We start from the raw sequence: 25,645 nt of genomic DNA, 5'->3' as shown, positions 1-25,645 counted from the left end.
ATTATCCACCATTTAAAGAATACCCTCCACTTGTGCATTTATACAGTACTGTACCCAGGAAAAAGAGTCCTGGTGTAGAGGAAGGATGTCCTAGGTTAACTGGATTCTCCTACAGTTTACATCTCTTATTAGAGATGTATAATGGTATGGTATGAGAAGCTGAAGAGAGTGATTTAAAAAAAAAAAACAAAAAACACCCACCTTTATGTTTGCTTTTTTTTTCATTGTTCTTATGTTTTAAATTTACAGATCCACTATTTTAGGAAAGACTTGAAGATTAAGAGATTATTGCAGTAGGTCAAGGAAAAGAAATCTGCAAACATTTTGCACTACTGATTCCAAAGATGCCTGTTTGGGATTTAGACAATTTTTTTGTTTGTTTTTTGTTGGGTTTTTTGACTGCCTAACATGATGGATGAACTGGATTCATCCACTGAAATCAGAAGAACTGTGTGCACAATGACGCTTTTCTAACTGAGACATAGAGAGGAAGGACAAACAGACTATTTGTGGCTGTGCCCAAACCGCGTCAGGATCACTGTAACTTTTGCCTCTGAAGGAAAACATAAGAAAATCAGGAGCATGGAGAACCATGGTACTGCAAAAGAGAAAAGTATAAAAAAAGGAAAGCAAAAATTACGCATGAATATTTCAGAAGCAGGTGCTTCAGACAGAAACTCTTTAAAGCCTCTGAGGATTGTAAAATTAAATCAAACACAGACACCGCAGCAATCTGGTTAATTGCTGAACGAAGAAAGAACTACTTAATCTTACATTAGCAGTCCCCAGCCTTGTTGAACAAAGCACTGACTGCTACAGGTATAAGCTTCCAGCGGATGAAAACTGACATCACCCACTCATATGTATACACGTATGTCACGTATAGACCACATCAGCATGGGACATCGTACAAACCCCATGAATTTTTACAGAGAACAATCTGAATTATGACTATTGCTTAGTTATTCTTCCCACCACTGTCGTTGCTTTTCTTACTGTGAATCTTGGCAGATCTGAGGAGGGCACAGAGTGTAGACGGTATTGCTTAAAGATCCAACCCCCACTACCACCACATCTAAAGTTGAACTGAAGAAGCAAATGACTCTGGATTCAATTTACCTCTATTTAATGTATGTAGCGTATTCCCTAATTTTATTGATGCTGAGTTGCAGCTTTTAGAGGGTTTTATCACACTTAAAGAAAAAAAGATACTGCATTATGATTTGAAAAAAATCTATCAGGTTCCAATTAATACAGTACTGTTTATTTTGCAACATGATACTAAGAGAATAGGAGGGGCGGTTAATTGCTCTGAATTTGGGAACTACACGGTATTCTTTAAAAAGACAAAGGGTTTCAGACTAGAATGAGTGCACTAAAGAATTTTTCAGTCATGAGCAGATAACCATTTTTCTCTTTTTTATTTTATGTTCACCATTTCCTTAAAGATAATACGAAGTAGGGACTATGTTTTCAGTTGTACAATAATCAAGGTGCTACTGTAACACATATATTAAATGATAATGAACTATATGGATATCAGATTCAAAACCAAGCCCTAACAGTAAACTAATTGTATGTTGAAGGAATGCCCCAGAAAAGACCTCAAAAACCTTAAATAAAACCTAAATGCCACATGACACTGAACTTTGCATTTGCACTATTACTGATTTAATACTGGCCTTTTCAGATGTTCCAGTCTTTCTCTGTCTCCAACAGAAGGATGTAACCCCTTCTTTGAGATCAGCAATAGTTTTATTTCAATACAGAGAGATTCCAAGTGGCAGAAGTGGTTTGAAGAATTAGGCTAATCACAAAACCTGGCTACGTTGGCCTATGCATTTAGCCAGAAAACTGGAACTGTTCCTGCCCTCCGCCAGGCCTCAAAAGTTACCCATGCCTGAGTGAGTTGTTGAAATGTGAAGCGTTGGTGAGCTGGTGTTTGAGGGCAGCTCTGACAATTGAGCTGATCAGGAGTGCAGCAGCCTGAGACATTCTCTGTGTGATCTACTGAAGGTTTGTAGTGTCTGTGGTGCAGTTCTTATGTTGGGTTATGAGCTGTGAAAACCTGTGCAATCTGGATCATGGCCACCTGGAATCTACTGCTCTTGCAATTGCTGAGATGAGCAGGACAGTTTCTTCTAGGTTTGCCTACGTAGGGGCTTGAGGCAGAATGTCAATTCTCCTTTTAGTATAGGGCTATCAGCTCATGAATTCAAGCAGGGGGAACATAAAAATGTTATGTGTTTATTCAAACTTTGTATGGAAGAACTAAGTCTGTAAGGATGGTAAAGCATCATTCCAGCCAGCAACGATCACTATTCTAGCGATACTGTTAATATGCTGTTTTGTTTGTTAATTTTTGTACGTGAGCTGAGAGCTATACAGAGAAATGTACACGCAAAGCCATTCCTTCAAGCAGAACCATTTCCAAAATGATTCCATTAAAAGCCTGTTAAATTCCAACCAAATCCAGAGCAATAACCATAAACCTATCTACATGAGTGCTAATGCTTAAGTGTGTTTGCTAAATGGTCATTTTTTTCTTAAGGTCTGCATCTTTTTAACAGGCACACTGTGACTTCATAGTGGCAATGTTTTTTTATTTATCTGAAACCCAATGTAGGTGGATGGGCCCTTTCTTAAAACCTGCTTTTTCAAATGCAAATCCTCACTCCTTTTCAAATGAGCCAGTAGAGGCTGGTACAGCTGAGATTACAACACCCTGAATCAAAATGTGGTATCTCATGATAATACTTTATATTCTTGGGTACCTTCCATGGATTCAGGCAATTTTATGAGTTCAATTAGATCTTGTAAAGTTTATCACTGTTGCAAACTAAACCACTTTCATAGTCCAAAACTTTTGAACCTCATTGCTTAAAATGGAAGCATAAAGGTCAGATTTCAGTAGGTATTAAGGGCTTAGTGGAACTTTCAGAAGCACCAAATTATCTTTAAGCCTTTATGTAGTCACACATTTAAAAGGACTTTTTTCAGAGGTGCTAAACATCCTCATCTCTTGGTGAATACTGAGGCAATTATTGCTTTATAGAGGTGCATGGCATATTGATCCGTAGCATTTGGTCTCCAGAGATGCTGGCTGCTCTTTGCAAAATGACTTGGAGATGAGAGTACAGAGCAACTTAAAATGAGAAGACAGCACTTTTAGAAAACAATAGCTTGTCTTCACATAGTTTTGTAGCTAAAATACTATTAGTTTAAATAGAAATGGTGTAAAGCCTTAAGTTATAGCTGTCAGTTGTGTTTGTAATTCATATTTGGCCAAACTAGGGTGTACAACTCCAGCCAGGAGAGTGGTTAGAGTTTTGCTTCACCAACACGTTTAACAAAGCATGAGTACAACTGAAAATAAAGGATGACAATTTGGGGAATAGATTTCTTCCAAAAATGTATTAATATTACACGAAAATGAGAAAAAGCACTTCCAGTTATTAATGTTTGCTTGCTATAAATATGTAAAGAACTCCTACCATGCTGAAAAGAAAGCAGTATCACTTAACACCAAGCACTAAGCCACTGTAACGCACGTGGTCATTAGACTAACATATACACAAGTTACTAGTAGTAATGTCATGGCTTTCCACCTTTTTCAGTGGATTCACCTCCCTGACAGCTGCTTGAACTAATGCTACACAGAGAACAGAGCAAAACTAGACCTATAGGTCTGTAGTGTTAGTATCAAAACCCTAAGCTAGTAAGATGTGAATATACAATACACTTTCAGAAGCATTAGCTTAGCTTCTGTATACAGCAATATTTTAAGACCCAAATACGTGAAATCACTTTTGCACCTCCTCTAGTGTAATCAGAGTGGTAGCAAAAGTTCTGTTTTTTAATTTCTCGAGTGTGCCATTCTGCAAAGCAGAGCTAGATAAAAAGCCCAGTGAAAAACAATGAGGGAATTGTGTGCCTTCAGCTTGTGTTGAAGTCAGATTAACTTGCTCAGTGCCTTTCAAAAGACACTTAATCATACAATCTTGCCCTCAATTTCACATCAGCATCAATCACATTACCTAATTAAAGGTCAATGGATGTAGGTCTGCTGGGCGTGACTGAATTTTGAGGGAAAAAAAATCTTGAAATGAGTCTAGCACACAAGAACCCTGTGCACAAGACTACACTGATCTTAGGAGATCATTGCTCCCTCTGTTAGGCGGTTAACACAATCCTGTCATACAGCTGGCTGGAAGCTCCCCATGTGCATAGAGGACATACAGATCTGGAAGCAAACTGTGATCCCAGCCACTGCTGAGATGGTACTTTAACAAAGTGTGGACGCAGCTGCTCAAGCACTTCAAATAAGAAACAATTTAAGTGCAGAGATATTTTTCTCAGCTTGAAGATATTTTATGACGTGGTCAGTGATGATAATCACTTAAAATCAAGCCAGTCCCTTACTCATACCTTGGTTACTTCGTCGTGTTTTGTTGTAATAGTTTATGCACCTTTTATTAAAGCACATGAGCACTGGTCTGCACATAACGAAATCCAGTTTAGGACAGAGCTCAGATTACTAAATATGTAATTGGAGTTATCAATAAAAAGACATGTTAGTAGAAAAGCTACTGTTATGCATATCAGTGTAAAAATGTTATGCAGTTAACAGTTCTGGCCTAACAGTGACTCTGTTCCATAGAATGATACTGATCCCAAGCACAGCGGCGTGCCAGAGGAAAAACTTCAATTGATTTTGATGAGCTTTGGAGCAGTCCTTCAGATATTAACTATATTAGAGTTTTAAGTTATTCATAGGGATTAAATTGCATTGACAATGGGTATAGTCCCTGGCCTGTCTTCTGAGCCAAGTGCAACTCTCAGATGGGCAGGTGCACTTAATAGGGTGAAAATCCAGCTTCAGCAAAAGTTTTCTTTGACATTGTTGAAGTTTCAGCACCAAATTCAAGGAGTAGATCTGATCCAATGAATTAATTCCCATCTGAGAGCAAAATTTTACTTTCTGGCTTTAAGAACCTTTTTTTCTTTTTAGACTGGTAGAAATTAGCTTTACTGTCTCAGGTGTCTCTTTCATTGGAAATTAAAACCCTTTTGATTGTGAACTGATTATTTCAATTGTTGTAATTGCAAAATGGGATTATGGAGTGATAAGGCAACAGGGAAAAGCCCCTTTGTCACTGCTCAGAGGCTCAACTGTGGGCCAGAGACTTTCTTTTCTTTTGTCCTTTTTAACATTATCTGTTGAGTGAAATTACCTCAGTAGTTGGTGCAGGGCATTATTGAACTGCGGCTGGGGAACAGTGCACACATATCTGGTGTTTGTATGGCAGCACATACGCTAACAGGGGGATGCATAGATGATGATCCTGTACAAAGCTGACATGCAAATTCATATCTGAGCCTGCACTCTTAGGTTTCTGATACTGGGACGTATCTCTTTTGAAAGGTAGGAAGTTCTTGGAAGCTCACCTGGGGCAAAGCTTACTTCCTTATCCATCTAACAATGATTACAAGTCTTTGAGCTAAAAGAGGTTCCTCTAGAGGACTTGAAACAGGGAAGAATTTGTTATTTAGTTGACAGATTTTAAGATCTAAGCAACATGGAAAAATAAATATTTAAAAAAATTATGAGAAATGCCTTGATGGTTGTTAGCTTTTGTATTTCAGAGCATGGCAGCATGCCATGTGTGCGTACATCCTATTAATATTGATGGCAGCTGGACAGGTGAGAATACAGTGAAATACTGACGTAGGAAGCTGTACTAGTACTTTTGGTTTAATGTTGGGTATGTTCAGAAGCAAGCACACTGCCTTATAGTGTGTCCCTATCCCTGCAACCACTGTTAGCTGCTCTGTAGAACAGCTGAGCTCTGAGCTGAGCAGAGGAGGCAGCAAACAAGTTACCTTTTCTTGATGGAACATATCTGGAGGCTAATCTGTTTTGTATTAATTTCTTTTACAGTTCTTTTTGCATGTTTTCAGATATGCAAAAAGTACTAAATACATTAAGCTAATGCTCATACAGGGTATCACATCCTGCATTTTTACATTATGCAAGATGTAGATAAGAAGCTAATAGCTTGTATGGGTGGTATTCCATACATTCTGCATGGGTGCAAGACACTGAAACTCAGGCTATAACCTCAGCTACAAAGAAAAGCTAAGTATGACTAACTCCTGTCTAGATCCCCTGCCTTGCACTGTAGCCAGATGCAGACTGTAATGCTGTAAATTCAGAGTGGCTTACACTGCTCGCTCTTCCCTTGATGCCTTTCCCTCCACAGAAGCAGTATTTTGCTCCATAAACAGCTCTTGCAGAATGCCACAAACATTTTTCTAGTTCTCTCCTATACAAGGGCTCTATAATCATACTCCAGAGCTGTCATAATAGAATAGGAGTCCTTCTCCCTCCCTTCGTCCCTGTGGCCCTAAAACTGCCAACCCAGACTAATACTGCAGTACAGCAATGTTCCCAGGCCTTCTTGAATGCAGAAGACATAGAGTTCAGAGCTCATGAGTCCTGTAAGTTAAATACCTGTACAGGAAACTTCCTTCTAAAACGTGCAAAGTCCATTTAGCAGACTTTTGACCAGAAAATTCCATAGTCCAGCTATCTTTCAGAGACATGTGAACTGCTACTGGTCAGTACTATATCACTGTTTTCATTATTTAATTACACTTCTAAAATTCCAGTCTTTCTGAAGCAACTAAATATATGATGGTTTCTTGATGTTTGGCCCATGGGGAAACAGAGTTGACAAAATGGGGACTGTAGTTTTGACAGTTGACATCATGTGTATTTCCGTAACAGCCCAAGATGGGTTATCACTTACAGTCTGTCTTTGCCTTGAACTAGAAGGAATTGTTCCAATAGAATCCTCATAATTATGAAAACTTAGTGAAAGGTGTACACACAGTGCTATTAAATTCAAGTGTTTCAAGATAATGATTCTTACACATGTACAAGTACTTCCCTTAAGAGTCTGTCTGTAAGAAGACCATTGCTAGTATGTAACACAGATGGAAAATAAATTATCCTCTGGGTTTTAGAACTTTTAGCAAGTGTTCATCAGCTTATAAAGGTGAGAAATCAGATTTTAAGATTTTTTCACTTTAGAGACAGTACCAGCTGTCTTAAACCTAAACTCCAAGAATGTACTATTCGAAAACATTTATTCACAGACTTAAAAGCACAGAGTAAAAATGGGTAAGCAGAACTGTCCTTATTTTCAGATTGAGAAATTCAAAGGTTGAATAACATATCCAGGGTTGCCTGAAAAGCATGCCCTTTCAAAAAATTACCCCAAAAAGATATACGAACTTTAGTTTTACATTTCTTCTGGTGTAACTCCTTTTTACAACTGTGCTTAGAAAAATGGGAACTAAATTTTCATTTTAGTTTTTAAAAAGAATCAAGCTACGAAGTAAAGATGGATTAAATAACTGGTATATACTGATCATGTGAGCAATAGTAATGAGGAGCTGTGCTTTTTCTGTATCTTTTTCTTTAAATTAAGCAATTCTATTTTATAATTAGCATTTTCAGGTCAAATTGAAATCCCTCTACCATCCATAATACTCAAACCATGTAGCTTTGTTAGAAGTCCTCAGAACAAATATCGACACTTTATTAATTGCACAGGCTGGAAACAGTAAGGTTACTTGAAAGTGGCTGTTATGATTTTGTGTCTGTACATAGATCTTGCAAAATGTTAATGGTAATATGCATACTGTACCCCACAAACACTGCAAGAATAGCATGGTCATTGTTACGCTTTATAGCTGTTGTGGAAAATGTCTTAACCTGCATTCATGATTATAGTGCCCATCCTATTCCCATGCCATTTTATACAGTTGTGGTAAGATTGTTATGAAATCCTTTTGTCAGTCATGTTCGAGCTAACTTACCTATGTATAGAATTTATATATTAAACCCCCCTAATTTATACTGTGTTTTAACAGTTTGCCTGAACTGTCTATGGTTTCTAAATTTTGTAATGTGAGTGTCAAATAAGAATAATAATAATAAAAAAAAAAAGGCTCAACTGTGTGGAATTTGTTCTTCAGCTGTATTTGTAGTAGAGACTTCAACAACTACAAATCTACAGAATAGGCTCTAAAGAAACTCCTGTTGCTTTGAAACTCCAGAAATACAAAGATGTCCCTGACTGCGCAGCAATTCATGAATATGGGTGTAGTCACAAAAGTACCTGTGGTTTCTGCTCTTCTTCTTGTTTCCACTTTACGGCTTCTCTGTCTTCATCCTCACACATTCAGAACATTGCACTGTATGTACACTGCAAGGAAAACAGACAAATTCTCTTAGTTCCCCTAATAAAGTAGACTTAAAACTTCTTCATAATGAGAGGAAAAAGCTGAGACTGGGCCTGAGTATTTTTGGTCTGTTCCTATAAAACTTTGTGGTACAAACTGATGTTTAAATGCATTCTTTTATTATTTGTATGGTAGTAAACTGAAAGCTTCTAGTGAGATCAGGGATCCATTTCAGTAATAATGTACAGTGAGAGACATCCTTGCTTCAAGTGGCTTAAAATTCTTTTAAATAAAGAAGAAAGATGCTCAGAGGTGAAACTCGTGTAGGCGTAAGTGGTAGAGTTTTCTCGATGTAACATTGGGCATCTGCACCACATTGCTTCTGTGTCACTTCTATTCAGCACAGCCTGGTTCTGCCTGCTGTTACCAAGTGAGGACTTCTGCTCTATGTGAGTTGTGTCACTGACTCCAAAGCTTGCACAAGTGTGATGTGCAACCCCCTTTCTCAGGGCAGCATTCTTACGGTGTTGGAGCTCCTGCCAATAGGGACTGTTTAGTCATCTGCCTGAACTGTGTATCAACTGTAGCTTATTCAGCCTTGTCAGTGTCAAGACCCCACATTTTTATTAGGCTAAACCATTTCAATCCTCAGAAGGCTCAGTTGTGCCGCAAACAGAGTGAGAAAAGTTGGAAGTTTCAGTCATCTCAGTGAGCCTTGCGATAAAAGGGAATGGATCAGGTCAGCTCAGCCCAAGGTGATCCCAGCTCGACAATCACACCCTATATTACTAAAGTAAAAACCAGTCTAAACAGTGGGCAGAAAGCATCTTGCCTGGGTGGCAATCTGCCAGCCATTTAAGGCACAGTGTTTTGATTGCCCTTAATATCTTAATACAAGGTAGGAACGTGCTGGGGGCAGCCATAGGCCATTCCCATCGGCCACAGGTCAGAGAGAACCATCATGTTATTTAGCCACAACTTTCCACCAATGCACATGTGAATGAACACAAGTGCCCACACCCACACAAAGTTTCTGGGTCACTGCTCTTCTAAGAAAAATCCTAATAACTCATTAACAAGGAAAATATGTCCCTGAGCCATAACCATATCTTGTTCTTTTTGAACTGGCTGAATATTTGCATTTTTCTATTCTACTGCATCATCTGCAAACCAGTAATTTAAATTTATCCCTTTCAAACATAAACTCTCATGGTGTGGAATACTAGGAAATACTACTGTCAGTTGGTTCTTGCTTTGCCTTTCTGTTGATTCACCCATCCAAGCTATTATCTCTTTGAATTTACATAAGCCACAACAATCTAGGACATTGGCTTACTTGATCGGTAGTTATAGTGATTTGTGAAATGAATAATATATTTTCCCTGATATATCTTGGAAATGCTCCTGGTGTTTTTTCCATCCCTGTTCAGTTCAGTCCAGTCCCTTATAAACAGTATTGTCATTATTCTGTCCCTGAGCTCCCAAGCAAAGCTACAGCTGGTATCACCCAATTGAGGTGATCTATGAAATTTTCTCCATCGGCATAAAAACCCATGGAACTGCAGAAATCCATAAACAGTTAAAGGCACAGCACAACTGCTATTCAACCACTCTCTGACACTAACCAGAGGGAGGAAACCCAAACCCAATACATCTTTAATTAAGAGAAAGCAAGCACAGCATTGGAAGTACTGAAAGCCAGGATTTTTGGGCTCTGTCATTGAGTCTTTCCGAGACTTTGGGCAAGGCAGACAACCCCTGCTTTAAATTTTGTATCTGCACAATGAGAAAACTCAATGAGATTTACATATCCTGAATAGCTGCTGTGAGGATGGATCACCTACTGTTGTAAAGCATTTGAAAGAGGGACTGTGCAAAATTGCATTTTGAAGCAAATGTTTTGAATGTAGCTTTTCATACATGCACAAATGTGTCCCACCAGGATAATTACACTAAATTGTAACATATTCTGCTGTGTAAAGCAATCTAAGCCATGGTTGCATTGTGCGTTACTCTCTCCTCAAGTTGTGCAGACATTTGGTGTTGTAAAGTCTAATTAAACAAGGAAATATCTCATATAAACAACAGTAAATACCATAAGGGTTGACAGCAGAAGTAGCTATAACTACACTCAAATGACTTTCCTTCCCAGTTTTGTAAAGACTAAATTTCTCTAATTTGATTCTTCATCATTAGATTATTCCTGTCTTTAAAATGGCCATTTCTAGAGGGGCTGTCTCTTTGTTTACTTTACATAACCCAGTTGTGGCCAGTGAATTTCTCTTTCTCTGAAACACCACTTAAATTCCAGCTGACATTCCTCTACTGCTGGGTCTCCACTGCCACCTCCTGAACAGGACCAAAAATTAACTGCTTTCAATACTTTTCTTTTGAATGTCTATAGAAGTATTTTTGAAAGCACTTTGCTCAGCACAAAGAGCAATAGCTGAAACTGCTTTCCAATCTGTCTGTAGAAGCTACTTTCTATAAAATCTGTTGTAGGGCTTTTACTTCAGAGCAAAATTTCTTTATTCATGTATATTTGATGCAAAGGTGATGCAACCTTTATATACCATTTTTCTTCATCACAAAGGTTCAAAACAAAAAGCTAATTATTCTTCACTTCTGATAGATTTGTTCATCTTTCAATTGTCAGCTGAAAACCTCTGACTGAAAACAATACATTTTTACTAGCTCCCATTCATTGCATTTTTGTAATGAAAAATAGTTATTTCAACCCCTTTTATTCCAGGCTCAAGATCCTTCATCCTGACAGGAAAGAACTGAAATACCCTCGAACCAAAATTTTCCTGCTTCAAGGTAGTCAGTTCTGATAGTGTCTTCACCATTAGCTGATTTTTTCCATTAAGTGGGACTTCCACAAATTGTCCCTGTGCTGCTATACCCTACTGGAGGGCCTGTCATCTATTTATATGGAAAGACAAAAATAGCAAAGTTAAGACCTAGTAAAACCCTAGAAGAAGCAGTGAGGCAAGGAAGGCAGGTAACATGATCCTGTCACATCCCATCTTCTCTGCCCTGCCAGAGATACCAGCTGCAGGTTTGTCATCAGCCTTTCATCAAGAAACCTTCCATGAAATCCAGATACCCTTCCTAGACATTCCTCTTGGACCAAGAAATCAGTGAGAAACTGTAATTATCTGGTACAGCTGCCTAGTGGCAGTTCAATGGATATTTTCTGCGTGTTCACAGCACATCTGCACGCATGTTCATGTGTGCATGTTCTCTCTCCGTACATGTAATTTTATCCCTCTTTTTTCTGCTGCTTGCAGTCTGAGATAATTTCTCAGTCAGGGGCTGTACCAGGGGATGTTGGAAAAACTCTTAACACTTTGCAGATGTTATTGCTAGTTTTATAAATAATAACCAGTCATTTACATGCTAAGTGAGAAATAGTAAACCACTGGCACCAAAGCCATATTTGGCATTGACAGATTTGGTATATGACAAGGATTATGAGGCTAAAAGTTTTTTTAAAAAACCACATGGCAACAAACAGCCGTCAATGCTTCATATCTTAGTTTCTCTTCTTTATAAACAAAAAAACCAAACCAAAACAAAAAAAGAAAAACAAAACAAACAAAAAAAAAAAAAAACAAAAAAAAAAAAACACCAAAACCAACCAAACAAAAAAAACACCAAACAAACCCAAGAAGAGAAACAGGATTTTCGCTCTAGTGCAAATCACGTTTAAATGCTTATTTTAAGCTCACTGGCAAACAGATTTTAATGAAAACTTTAAAACCATGAAATCAAATGTATGCCTCGTTTAAATGCTTATTTTAAGCTCACTGGCAAACAGATTTTAATGAAAACTTTAAAACCATGAAATCAAATGTATGCCTTCATTTTAGTACTATTTGCTAATAGTTTGAGGGACTGACATTAAAAAGCCACCAACACTCATTCAGTAAAAAGTACACTACACCTTAGACAGTCTGGTTTTTGCTTCAGTTGCAAAACCTTGCTGTATTAGAGCTAAAACTTGCTCAAATTGTTCTGGGAAAGAATCACAGAGTTTGAGAATTTTTCAATTTATCCACTAACCTGCAGAGAGTGTAATTTTCCCTATGTAAAACATTGTGAGCTAATAAATTTGAAGCTTGTGTTTCAGTTCCGCTTTCCTCTCGTTGTGTTTGCTTTAAACAGTATCTTCAGGCTTATTAAATTCTCTGTCTGAAAGCCTGCTAGAGGAGTTGGTAATGCTTTTCCACTGTACAGTAAGGCATTGATTCAGACCTGTGACACCAGGGTTTTGCTTTTCTGGGATCAAGCAAGCATTTCTCTCTGCCAGAGGCACACGACTGTTTGATTCACCGTGGTTCGCTTCCAGGGGTGCAGGAGGCCTTGCAGCAGCAGTGTCCACCTTCGCAGGAACACCAGCTGCCTCCACCCAGTCTGTCCCAGGACTAGGAAACGTCCCTGTGCTTGAGAATCACTGAGGATGGGGTGGTTTAACTTGCCAACTTGGGCGGATAATCACTTTTATTGGGTTTTTACTGTACGGCCTGTTCGCACCACCCAGGAACCGACTCCCCTGGGACTCACCTGACAGCTGCTCTTAAACATTGCCAAGCATGAAAACAGGCCAAACACCGGGTTCAACCTGCACACCGAACTCCTCAAACGCAACACGTGGTGAGCTCATTAGGAGGAATTAATGGGCTGTGTGATTTCGGGAGCCTGTCATCAGTTTGGCGATGCAGCAGGCGGCACTGGAGGCCAAGCCCACAGCTCAGTGGTATCTTTTGAACCCGCGCTCACTGCTTGAATTCAAGTCCCTCGCCCACAGGGCCTCAAGATCCTTATCATTTCCCGCCCAGAAAGGCGCGGGGATGTGCCACTCCCTCCGCCCTCACAGCGGCCATCGCGGCGGCGGCGCCTGGGGGCGGGAACTCCCCTCCGGGGGCGGGGCCTCTCACCGGGGGGCGGGGCCTCTGCCGTTTCCTATTAGGGCTCGACTCTTCCCCCTCCCCCTTACCCGCCTCCGCTAGGGGGCGGCCTTTGTCTGACGTTCGCTCGTTGTGCCGTGCGTCTGACGTCACGCCGACCAGAAGCCGCGAGACGGAGAGGGAGGAGGAAGCAGTTTCTCCGTGCTCGGTCGCGGCCGCCATTTTGTTTGTGTGCGCAGGGCGGACACGGAGCTCGCTCGTCTCTTTTTTTTTTATTCGGCTGTAAGTGGTGGAGGCGGCCTCCTTCCTCGGGCTCTTTTCTTCTTCTCTTTTTCCTCTTCCCTTTACGTTTCCGGGGGTAGAAGCAGGGGGGAGCCGGAGGGAGCGCAGAGGGTTGGTGAGGGGGGGCTGCTTGCGTCGCCTCCGCGGCCCGGGAGGGAGGGTGCGCGTAGGGCCGCGCGTGAGGGGGTGATTGAGGAGGTGGGAGGGGGGATCCTCGGTAGCGGACCCCCGCGGTCAGGGGTTTCCTGTGGCGGAGAGGGGCTCTGCGGCGGTGCCGGGAGGGGGGGGCGGGCGGAGCCGGGCCCCCTGTGCGGTGAGGATTTGGGGAGCTGAGGCCGCCCAGCTCGGTTCTTCGGGCAGGACTGCGCGGAGGTATCTGGCGCCTGCCCAGATAGCAACGGAGACGAGCCCTTCCCCCGCCCCCCCCCCCTTCCATTCCCGGAGGCCTCCCGAGGGAAGACCGGCGTGGAAGTGGACTTCGGGGCTGTGGGTTGGGGTAGTGGGTGTCTTCTGTAGGACCTGCTCCTGCGTGTCAGTACCTTAGACACTCGGATCGGCTTGGCCTGGCCTGGCCTGCCGGACTTTGGTCATCTCAAAGGAATATGCCTTTGACCTCTTCCGATCCGTACAGCCTGCCAAGTTTTCGAGGAGAGACACTTAGAAATTGCTGTGTAGGCAGCTTATGGCAGGACTTAGGTGGCCTTTCTGAGACGCTTTATATATGGATCTTTTACAAAAGGTCCGTGTCTCTTATTTTTGAGAAACCTTAGGGCAGAATGTGGGAGTGAAAACGGCCTGTGATATGAATTAGGACCACATGCTATAAAATGCATATGTTCATGTCAGCTGTCAGTATTACATAAGTGCTTTGGTGCATAAATTTAGAGGGAGTGCATAGTAGTAAAAAAATCTTAAGGTGGCTCCTACTATAACATGGATTATGGCCACTTTGTGCCTTGCACTGATAGATTCCTACAATTTCATTTTCATTTACTTGGCCCCTTTAGAGATAAGATTTGCAACTTCTGTCTTAATTACAGTAATTCTGTGTGCACTTGAGTGTAGTTAAGCAGCAGTTAGTCTTCAGTTGAACCGTTTCTCCAGTTCTGTGTGTGAAATGTCCATCCTTCCACCCCCAAGCTCCCCTCTGCAGGACATTTTAATGATGATTTTATTTAGGTATTTGTCCACTATATAGCCTTAGTGCAGACTGCCTTCTGCCAGATGGGGAAGGAAAAAAAAAAGGCAATCATAAGTGAAATACTCAGTTCACCCATAACTGAGAGTGTGTGTGGAACTCTTCACCTCAAAAGCAGAATCACTGAAACCTGAGGGTGTTTCATAATTTGAGTTACGTAGGCTGAAAATAGAGGAAAATGGCTGTGTAGCTGGGTAAGAAGAGAATAAATTCAGGCATGTAAAGGAAACACTAATCAGCTCTTATTTTTTCTTGATCCTTCACTCATTTTTCATTTGATACATAAGTATTTTTATTTCTTCCTAATGTATCATAAGTGAATAAGATTTTTGCGAGAGCTAGATCATGACTGACTCAAGAGTGTACCAGTCATTTTTGCAGTTCATCACTGTTTGCGTTGTATTTCTATTTTAAAAATAGATTTCTGTAAAAACATTGGTGCATGTGTCTGTTGTGGGTTTTTTTTAACTACCAACCTGTCCTAAATGTTATGAAAGTATCAGAAAACCTCTTTTTCAGAACAGGCTTGTCATTTACATGTTCTAAAAGTTTCCTCCTTAATGGGTCCAGTTGGTATAGAGGCAACCAACATTGTTCTGTGTAAATTTACACAATCGTTACTTTTTTTTTAGTTCTGTCTTTGTTTCTCAACTATTTTTCTTGCCATCACCACTTCCAGGACAAGAAAAAGTTTCCATAGTATTAGTTCATTCTTCAGAATATACTGAAATAGATATGTAAGCTTATTTTCAAAAACTTCTGCCAAAGAAGAGTAAACAAATAATTATTGGTTTTGTTATGCTCTTAATTCTACAGCTGTGCTTTACTTTCCTTTTTTTTTTTCAGTTGTGCATGTACCTGTTTGAACACAGAATTCCTGCATATAGCATCCAGCAACGGAAGCTGGTGGGTTTTATCTTTGGCAAATCAGCTGAATTGTAAAACACCCGCATACTTACATGCTAATAAGGTTCAAAAATTGTAGCTTGGCTTGTAGTACTAGAGAGTTATGTGTTGATATATCAGAGTTCACTGTGATTGTTGCTAAGACTTTAAAAAGTGTCTGTTAAACAGTAATCTGTAAATAGGTTTGAGAGAGGAGTCTTTAGACTGATTGTACATGCTTGACTTTCATGTAATTACTTACATACAATATAGTATGAAGAACTAAACCCAGGTTTTGGTGGAGAGGATGTTTAAAGATTAAGGTCTCTCTCCAACAGAAGACTCTTAAGGAAATTATTTTATTTAGTCACTTGAGAGTTGATTTGAAACAGGTTTTAATGACATGTTTGAAGCTATTAAGTGAAGATGAGTTGGCCTGTTTAATCTTGGTTTGTGTTTTGTCACAGTGTTAGTGTTAGGGTGTAAAAGCTATGTCTGCTGGCCAAACCAAAATAATACGTGGGGGAAGCTGAGTAAAATGAATTATTTGAGGAAATGGTTCTGTCATATTTGACCAAACTACAGTACTTGACTTGCATCTACAAATGTCAGTTTAATGCTTTTGTCTTTTATGTGTTTTTGTTGATTTGTTTTTTCCAGTGGCAGATGCGGCATTCAAAACAATCCCATTGTCCTGAATGGGACGACAGAAAGAGCTGGGATCAAAGAAAGCACAGTAGCAGCCGTAAACGCAGGAAAAGGTCCCACAGCAGTGGACAAGAAAGCAAGCACTACAAGCCAAATCACATTTCAGAAAGGTATAAGACTCTGAATTGAGTAGTGCTAATGTTTCTTAGAATTTCCTAAAGAAATATGTTTTCAGGGTAAGGGTTTTGGAGTGCCCGAAGCTGGCAATTCCTTAAGGTTTGGCTCGCTTAAGACAAGCTTAAGGACTAGTTGGTTTTGTTAACACAGTACCTGAAGTATTAAATAGAAATTCTTTAATAAAAACAAGTAAACATTACTAGTTTCTTTCACTCTTGTCAGTTAAGTATTGGTATTGAATACATTCACTATTAAATTTCAAGTAAAAAGTATGCCTTTTCATTTATTTAATGTGAACAAAGGAAGAGAAGATTTGTTTAATCTTTTAATACAACGGTAAGTACGAGTTTCTCTTACGAATTTGGAGGTGGTTTGCTTTTTCTCCCACACTGCTTTCACTGGAAAGATGTGTTTTTTCTGTTTTTTCCTTGACAAGATCCTGTGGAATTCTTTTAAGAGCTCACACTAATGCTTATAAAATGCTGGAAGGGGTAGGTGTGCAGTAATATGGGGGCTTTTTGCCTCAACAGCTTTCTCAAACGTTCTTTTTCTGTGCAGGAGATCCTTGATCCAGATATTCTCTTGAGTTTTTTAATGTTTAATGCAGAACAGCAAGATCAATGCTACTTTTCTCAGTCCTGGGTTTTATTTTTCTTTTTCAACACTTTGAGCTTTGAAAGCATAGAAGGGGATTATTGCTGTATTGAGAGTGTTTTATCCTGTGACCGGAGATTGTAATTGAATTGCTCAGTATATTTTAGGAAGTGTTTCTCCTTTTTGAGTTGGAGTTTCTTACTGTGCAAACGGTGGATGGATTGCATATTGTTCATGTGAATGGCTGCTATGTATTTGAGACTGACAATGTTGTTAGATTCCTAATAAAATAATATCAAAAACTCCACTATTTTTGGGGAGGGAGTCAATCAAAACATTTTTGGTGTAAAGACATATACTATGTAACTCTGTAACTCAGCTCAAGTCACTTAACTTATTGGAACCTCAAGTTTTTGAAGTAGAGAACATTCACTTAAAATATATTTTCAGTCATTATTTGGACGATAGAGCCATAAATGAAAGAGACCATCATGACCGGAGATATGTTGAGGAATACAGAAATGACTTCTGTGAAGTATATGACCACAGGCATTATCACAGAGACTATGAAAAGAGTCACCATCATCACTATAGCAAATCCTCTGGTCGGAGCAGGAAAAGTAGTCATAAAAGGAAGCATAAGAGACATCATTGCTCCAGTCACCAATCGCATTCGGTATGAGTAATTTTTAACTTTATTATTAATGAATTAGTGGTAATAGACTTCTTAAGTGAGTGCTAGAACTTCAATTCCTGATCACAGTACTTTAAGAAATACTATGTTTTTAAAAAAGGATTTGGAGTTGAGTCCATTTGTGAGCGTATGAATATGTTCTTACTTGAGACTTTTGGATCAGTGTTGGGTGGGGGGGTGGGATTATCATCAGTTCTAATTATACAATTGAAACAGAAGTGACCGGTAGTTAAGATCACTGGGATTAATCTGAAAAATGTTATCTCTAAATTGAAACAGGTAACTATCCTATTTCAAAGTACAGTTGTCACTTTTTAATTTTACAGCCTAGTGAACTGTTTTTTCAGGTAGACTCTGAGTTGCCAGACATCCTATTACTAGAAGTAAATGAAGTGACATGCCTTTTTAATGTAAGCTTAATTGGAACTATGAAATGTGCATGTCAGGTAAATTCATAAGAAGAAGGTCTAAGTTCTACACCTGATTCCAGAAAACTTTGATAAGCCATGTGCCTGGCTAATGGCAGCAAGTGTCTTACTGAAGACGGGATAAGTTTGCTGCTTGCCTTCTTTGAAGGCACATTCTCTGAATTTCTCAATATTGGCATGATGCCCACTGATACATCTTCAGGTGTTTTATGTCACATTTCCGCAATAGAAAACAGCAGGTTGTATTAGATTATACAACACAAATTAGGGACTTCAGAATAATTTTTCTTCTCTCTCTAAACATGAGGGAAGTAAAATTACTTGATTTTTTTCATGTGTAGATTTATATATAAAGTGTGTGTTTTAAAAATATAAACATTTCACCTGAATATAAGCTTAGATATGTAAATAAATACTGGTTTCTGTTGTTGCTAGCAAAGTATTAGAAATAGCGATGTTGCATTCTTAATCTGTCTTCAGTTAAGCCACTGTTTGAGAGACAAAATTGTGTTGTTTTTTCTGTTGCTTTACCACTTTAAGTATTTATCTGAAAATCTGTTCCTTGCCATGTTTTTCTTCTGTAACATAAACTGTGCCCTGTGAATTTCTGGGGACTGAATTTGAAATTGCTCCTGCCAACTGTTCGTGGCCTGGTGTGTAACTGAATGCCTGAATATCTCCCCGCTGAATGAATTGCGTATTCTGCCCTGAATTCACTCTGATATATTGATTGGCTGGACGATCTTGGTGCCGTTTCCAGAAGAGTCACCGAAGGAAAAGATCCAGGAGTGTAGAGGATGATGAGGAGGGTCACCTGATCTGTGAAAGTGGAGACGTTCTAAGAGCAAGATGTATAGAACATTTTTCAACACTTTTTAAAAACTTTTCAGCAAAAAATCTGTTTAGAATAGTATGTCAGAGGAGGGGGGCTAAAGAAATCTTCATTGCTCTTTTTGTTCTGTTTTTTTTGTGCTTTTTTGTTTTTTTGCATATCTTCTTTTCTGTAGAATTTAAATACTGTGTTCAAAATGTTCCAATTAGTAAATGAAATTGAATCTTGAGATTAGAACAAGAGATAGTTTTTTGGCTAACTGTTTTCATGACACCTGTCCAATAAAATAATGCATTCAGATGCTGAGATTTAAAGTAATTATGCTTTTGTAATGGTACATTTTTAAATCTACATTAATAATATTCATTCTTGTTTAAGTAGTTTTATAATTCTAACTTGTGTTTGTTCTTTTTAGATGAAATTGTTGCGACTTTAGGAGAAGGAGCTTTTGGAAAAGTAGTGGAGTGCATTGATCATGATATGTAAGTGTTGGTTATATTTATAATTGGGTCTCATGACAAAAGACACTACTTTAGCTCACAGATGTTTTCTTGAAAAGAAAGTTGCAGTTAAAATACTGCAGTATATTTAAGAAAGAAATTACACTGGTTTTGAGAGCTACTTTGTAAGCTCATTTCTAGTTTAAAATTTTTAAGGATTTTCAGGTGGTACCATGTCTGTCCCTGATTGGTTTTAAGGTTCTTCAGTCATCTCTTCCAATACTATAAATCTTTTTTGCTTATTCTGTTGCTCTGTGAAAGGCCCTGGGATAGTATTGACTTTGTACAAGACAGTGTATAGAGAAATACTTTGTTTTTCCTCTAAGCTGTTGAGAATCTGTCTTTAACAGTAAACTTCTTAACCTCATTTGTCCTTGGAAAGATCTGCTTGGGGGGGTGGGGTTCAAAACTAATTCTTTTTATAACTAGACTTTTTTATCTATACAGGCTGTATAACCACATGGTGCAAACTAGTAATTACTAAGTAGATGTCTTGTGCCCCTTTTTAAAGAGGGAGAACTGAGTTTTATTTCATTATGGTTTTTGTTGGCTTTACAAGTGCAGTTGCCATAACTAGAGAATGTGAGGGTATGTAAAGAGTACAGAATTAATTTGGGAGACTGACTTTCTGAAGATGATGCAGTGAGATGCTGCAAAAGTAGTTTTGATTATTGGTGAAAGCAGTTGCTTGAGCTGTAAATTTCCTTCCTCAGTCTCTATAATCAGAATTATCCTTAAGTTTTTTTGAACGCACAGTACTCTGGTATCCAGTCCTTTTTTGATGGCATGGCTACTTCCATGTGAAGGCATGTGTGGTGGTGAAGAAAATTACTGTATTTCCACTACTGTATGTGTTAGGAGTTTTAAACAGGTAGTAAAACTCAAATTATTTTAACCATACATTTCATATCTGCAGTTCTGTGACATGATTCTAGTATTTTTTCCTCTGCCTTTGGTTTGTTTTGTCATTTCACAAGTTAAGTCTGTTCAGGAGCTTGAGATAGTGTTGTGAGGGCAGACAGTGTTCTTGAGCTATTTAGATTCTAATGACTTAACAGAGACAGTTAAAAATTGTCTAAGAGTGAACGGGGTAGAATGAACTGTGTATCTGTGTTCCATTTAAGTAATAGCCTTACAGTTTGAATGTTACGCTGAGTGCAGATCAGTTTTCACTACTACAGAATACTCAATCTAAATTTCAGAAGCTATTCAATTTCCCTGATTCCGTAGGAGCGCTGGAAAAGAGCCAAAACAAGTCATGCAAGCTGCAGGAAAAAATGTCACACTTCTGCAGTACTTTCCTCAAATTGAGAACTGTGATAATTTTTTTAAATCATCTTAGAGGTGAAATCCTGATGTTTGTTCTACCTTAGATGAGATAATAAGACTGAGAAGTAGTTAATGTATCACATGCTATGAATATTTGGCAAAGGAAAGATTGGTATTATATTTCTTTGTAAAAACAGTTCTGGTTAAGTTCAATGTGCTTAAGTCAAATTCCCGTAATCCAACTCGTAATTCTCTAACCTGTAAGATTCCTGTGTTTCTTTTATTAAAATCGAGCTGCTTTGAGGTTGTAGGTATTTAACAATAATTGATACAGTTTGTCATGCTTCACTTTCTTTTAAAGGAGAGGAATGCATGTGGCAGTTAAAATTGTGAAAAACGTTGGTAGATACCGGGAAGCAGCCCGTTCAGAAATACAGGTGTTGGAACACTTAAACACCATGGATCCAAGCAGCACTTTGTAAGTATGAAATTAGAATAATCGTCATACTAAGGATTTGTGGAAGATAATTGTTCAATAAATTGAGTTTTCATTTGGACTACTTTTTCTTTTTTTAAGCCGCTGTGTCCAGATGCTGGAATGGTTTGATCATCATGGCCATGTTTGCATTGTTTTTGAGCTACTGGGACTTAGTACTTACGACTTCATTAAGGAAAACAGCTTTCTGCCGTTTCATATTAATGACATTAGAAATATGGCTTATCAGATTTGCCAGTCTATAAACTGTAAGTCTCAAATTGTTCGGGTGTTTGTTTATTTTTTTTTTCCCCTTTAGGAAATTAATTTATTAATTATGGAATACTGTTGTGTTTTTTTTTCTTGTAGTTTTACACCATAATAAACTAACTCATACGGATTTAAAACCTGAAAATATCTTGTTTGTGGAGTCTGATTACATAGTGAAATACAATGCCAAAATGGTAAGTTTGTTCTTTGTTTCTCCCAGCTTGAATTGGGATACTTCTGTCTTCATCTGAACTGTTCTTAAAAAAACAACAACAAAGACAAGGTGTAGAAAGGTCAGATGATAGAGTTATGTTTCCTAGAATTTATTTTTATGCTCTTTGAGATGTGCTAACATTGTGCAAAGTGAGTAATTGCTCTGATTGAAACTAAACCGTTTCATCTGATCACTAGTGAAGTTCGTTGTGGTTTAATGAAGTTCTGGCATTCATGGGGAACATTCTGTTAATGTTTTTAATTTAGCCAGGTTTTTTCCTTCATATTTCCTAAGCCATTTGAATACCTTTCTTTAAAGCATCCCTGTGTTTTGAGAGAAATGTCAGATCTTGCTTTCTGATTACACTGGAGTCTGAAGTGCCTGTCAGTTTTGCAGTCCTTGGCTTAATAGCTAAGATTAATTTTCTGTTTGTCATCAGCATGGGATGTTGATCATTGGGCAGTGTTATAATTGGCATGGGCCCTCAACGAGACTTTCCTTGATCAGTGGCTTCCTGTTAAATCTAAGGAAACACTAAGATAAAATGTTAGGGTAAGAACTCGACTGCCCAAATTGCTTCTAGCACTGGCAGAAATACGTTTCTTATGTTGCTGCTCTTTTTTTTCAAAGTATAAAAACTTCTTAGAGGCAGAAAAGCAGTATGGGATTCACTGCCTCTGGTTTATGCATAGGGCTGGATTTTTTTTCATTTTTTAGAGCAGAAATTGTATAAATGAGTGCATGTGCCAATGGACAGAAAAAAAAAAAGACTGAGGTAACTAACTGAACTTAACTGGAAGGTTAACAAAAGAGGAAAGGAACTCTGTTACTGAGGGGAAGGTTTTTACTGAGCTGTTTTGATTATTCAGATTACATCATGTTATAAACTCTTGTAGCTCGAGCTGAATAGGAATTGATGTATTTGGAAAGTGTGTTTTGTTACGTAGACTTTAATTTTTAGTGTTTTATGTTAACTGGTATTTTGAAGATAATTAAAGGTTATGTGACGAATACCTTTTGCATAAGTATGCTTTTAAAAAACACTAACAAATAGCGTTTTGATTTTCTTGCAGAAGCGAGATGAACGCACTTTAAAAAACACAGACATCAAAGTCGTTGATTTTGGAAGTGCAACTTTTGATGATGAGCATCACAGCACATTAGTGTCGACAAGACATTATAGAGCTCCTGAGGTTATTTTAGGTCAGTAAAGACTTCTAAACCTTCTGACAGTTAATTACAGTTCATTCAGATGTCTTTACTTCATAAACCAGAGTAGTTGCTCATGGTTCTGATTGTTCAGTCATCTCTCACTGATAGTGGTGTTAGAATTCTTCAGAGTAAACACTAAGAAGAATATTCTAAAACTAGGAGTCCAAGCATGGGGTTTTTTCCTACTTTATCCCACCAAGGTTTGGTGAGAGGAGTGGAGGGGGAAAATGGACATGAGTAAATGCATGGAAACTGGGCGTATGCTTTATGGATTACGGGTTTTGAGAGCATGCTAAAAAGTAAGAACTTAAACTTTGCCTATTTTGCAGCACTAGGATGGTCGCAGCCTTGTGATGTTTGGAGTATTGGTTGTATTCTAATTGAGTATTACCTAGGATTTACAGTGTTTCAGGTATGTACATAAACATTTTTGTTACAGACTACTAATTTTGATGTTTCAGTGGCAGGTACTTAACTGTTACTGTAAAAGGCATAACCTCGGGCTTTTTAAGGTCTATATAGCTGACATTGCAAAGACAGCATGCATATATGAAGACATGGTGTCTTGGATACCTCCTTCAGACTATTAAGATGATCTGTTCTGGCTTTTTGGATGATGAAGCCTGTCTAGAGTGTGAAGATACTGCTGGAATTAACAATAAAGAAAACATGTACAAAACCTACCTTATGAACTCTGTTCAGGGGCCATCTCAACTGTGGCAAATGCTGTATAACAAGCTGCATTGCATAATTGATTTTTAATTATTTAAGGTGATGATGTATAAAGATACTCTGACAAACATCTTATTTGTAGATGAGCGTTGTTACAAAGTGACTGAGAGTACAAAAATGTGATAAGTGCATTTGTTGCTTTTTCCACACAGACTCATGATAGTAAAGAACACTTGGCAATGATGGAAAGAATACTGGGGCCTCTACCAGCTCACATGATCAAGAAATCCAGGTAAGTTCATATAGAAGTAGTAAGTTGTCTAATAATTTTCCTATTAAAAAGGTTTCCATTGTTGGCTGTGAGCTTCTAAAGATCAACAGAGAGACTTCCAGGCTTCTTGTTACCTATTAGTCGATTGCAAGAAATTTTGTCAGGTTTAGGTGAATTAAACAGTTGACAGTAGTACAATTTTCTGGTTCTGGTCAGGGTTGCCAGCAGCCAAAATGCTAGCTTCTTGAACAGTGACTGTGTATAAATGTTCTTAGGTCTTTAAAGCTAAGTTTGGTATGGTCAGCAGAACAGTATTAGACACCCATCTTTGTGTAAACTGAGAATAAAGAACCTGTTGTCATCAGCACATTTATATTGAGAGGAGAAAGAGGGTTCTGTCTTGCTAATACAACTGCCAGCCTCTTCCACTGTCCCTTCATATCCCTTAGACAGGTGCTTCAGTGATCTTTCTCTCTTCCACAGAGATAACTACATGCAGCACAAGTTTTCCGCTTTCATTGCAGGGAGAAGCAGCTAGCGCAGGGTTGTCCCCGAACACCCATAGTCCAAAATCCAGAGCACGTGGGATTTGACAGTCTGTTCTCTTTCTGAAATAAGTTGTCCTCTTGCCAGCTGACCTAGATAATCCTGTAACTCATGCTACAATAGAATTCCAGTAATTTGGGGTTGGGTATTGTATTTAGTTTATTACAGTTGTCCAGCTGATTAACAGTGCATTTTAAAAAACAAGAAAAAACTTAGGAAGCTGCAATTGTAATAGATTCAGGTAGTATTTAACAAATAAAATGCTACTTATGTAGCAGTGTTAATATGATGCTGAGGTATCGATTTGTCAGAACTTTATTTGCACTGGATATCTGATGTATTTGGAGTGCACTTTTTAAAGACATTTGAGAATATCTGATTTTGTTAAATAGTTGCCAACCACTTAAACTCTGCAGATTTTAGAAGAAGTATTTTTTAAAACTTGATAGATTGACAAGCTGTCTTTTTGTTACTAGCAGATGAGACCAAGTTGTTCTCTTGGAACACCTGAAAGCATCCTTCTCTTTAAATGTCAGTAATGGAAAATATTTTTTCGACAGCTGCTTTGTTGATTGGAATACTGAGGGACCTGTTTTCTAAATATTGTGACAATGGTAATATACAAGCAACAGGTCTCTGAATAAATATTATCTAAAAGAGATGTTAGCTCCCAAATGCAGAGGGATATGCAGGAACACTTCTGTGGTGCTTCAGAACTTCTTAGAAAAGCAGCTGCCCACTGTATGCGCTGACACTATCTTAAAATTATTTTCTGTGTCATGCAGAAAGCATTATTTTCATCACGACCAATTGGACTGGGATGAACACAGTTCTGCTGGACGATATGTTAGGAGACGCTGCAAGCCTTTAAAGGTAGGAGACAGCATTTTTATTACGTAGTTAGATTTGCACTTGTGAAAGATGCTTCTCAAACACTTCCTTTTTTTTCTTTCAGGAATTCATGCATTGCCAAGACACAGATCACCAAAGTCTGTTTGACCTTGTCCGCAGAATGCTGGAATATGATCCAGCCAAAAGAATTACTCTTGATGAAGCCTTGCAGCATCCTTTTTTTGAACCAATAAATAAATAATTAAATTCAGAGATCTTTTATGCTTCTTCAAGGAGATTTCCTAGACTGTGTCAGTCAACAGAGGTTGCATGAAACTTTTGTAAACTTTAAATTATTTTGTACAGTTAAGTCTGTAAATACTTACATATGTTTTGTATAACTGTTATGTTTACCTTGTTGAACAGTTGTAGTCTTATGGGTATCAAAGTGAAAAATAAAAGTAATTTTCACTTTTGAAAA

At 38.5% G+C, this 25,645-nt stretch overlaps 2 protein-coding genes across 5 annotated transcripts in view; both read left to right on the top strand.

The window, feature by feature from the left end:
* Nucleotides 1–8,019, top strand: part of RASGEF1C (RasGEF domain family member 1C) — a 79,579-nt gene extending 71,560 nt beyond the window's left edge. For both annotated transcript variants that reach the window (XM_042790309.1, XM_042790308.1), the window contains one exon: nt 250–8,019. In XM_042790309.1, the coding sequence (XP_042646243.1) occupies nt 250–274 (25 nt within the window). In that variant the 3' untranslated portion in view covers nt 275–8,019. The remainder of the gene's footprint in view (nt 1–249) is intronic.
* Nucleotides 8,020–13,338: 5,319 nt separating this feature from the next.
* CLK4 (CDC like kinase 4) lies at nt 13,339–25,645 on the top strand. Of its 3 annotated transcripts, XM_042790194.1 has the most exons (13): nt 15,462–15,552; nt 16,192–16,349; nt 17,401–17,626; nt 18,833–18,923; nt 19,320–19,386; nt 21,035–21,151; nt 21,251–21,417; nt 21,518–21,612; nt 22,706–22,835; nt 23,174–23,256; nt 23,729–23,808; nt 25,119–25,206; nt 25,289–25,645. In XM_042790194.1, exons 1-13 carry the CDS (start codon nt 15,499–15,501, stop codon nt 25,424–25,426), a joined length of 1,494 nt encoding a protein of 497 aa, XP_042646128.1. In that variant the 5' UTR covers nt 15,462–15,498; the 3' UTR covers nt 25,427–25,645. The 3 variants fall into 3 exon arrangements, with proteins under 3 accessions (XP_042646129.1, XP_042646128.1, XP_042646130.1); XM_042790195.1 differs by lacking the exons at nt 17,401–17,626; nt 18,833–18,923 and adding an exon at nt 13,339–13,448 and having other exon boundaries at nt 15,493–15,552; XM_042790196.1 differs by lacking the exons at nt 15,462–15,552; nt 16,192–16,349; nt 18,833–18,923 and having other exon boundaries at nt 17,514–17,626.

Source organism: Tyto alba, unplaced genomic scaffold, assembly GCF_018691265.1.
Source record: "Tyto alba isolate M040663 unplaced genomic scaffold, T.alba_DEE_v4.0 Super-Scaffold_17, whole genome shotgun sequence".
Taxonomy (NCBI): Eukaryota; Metazoa; Chordata; class Aves; order Strigiformes; family Tytonidae; genus Tyto; species Tyto alba.
The sequence above is the reverse complement of the archived record's forward strand: the minus strand, read 5'-3'. Positions and strand labels throughout refer to the sequence as shown.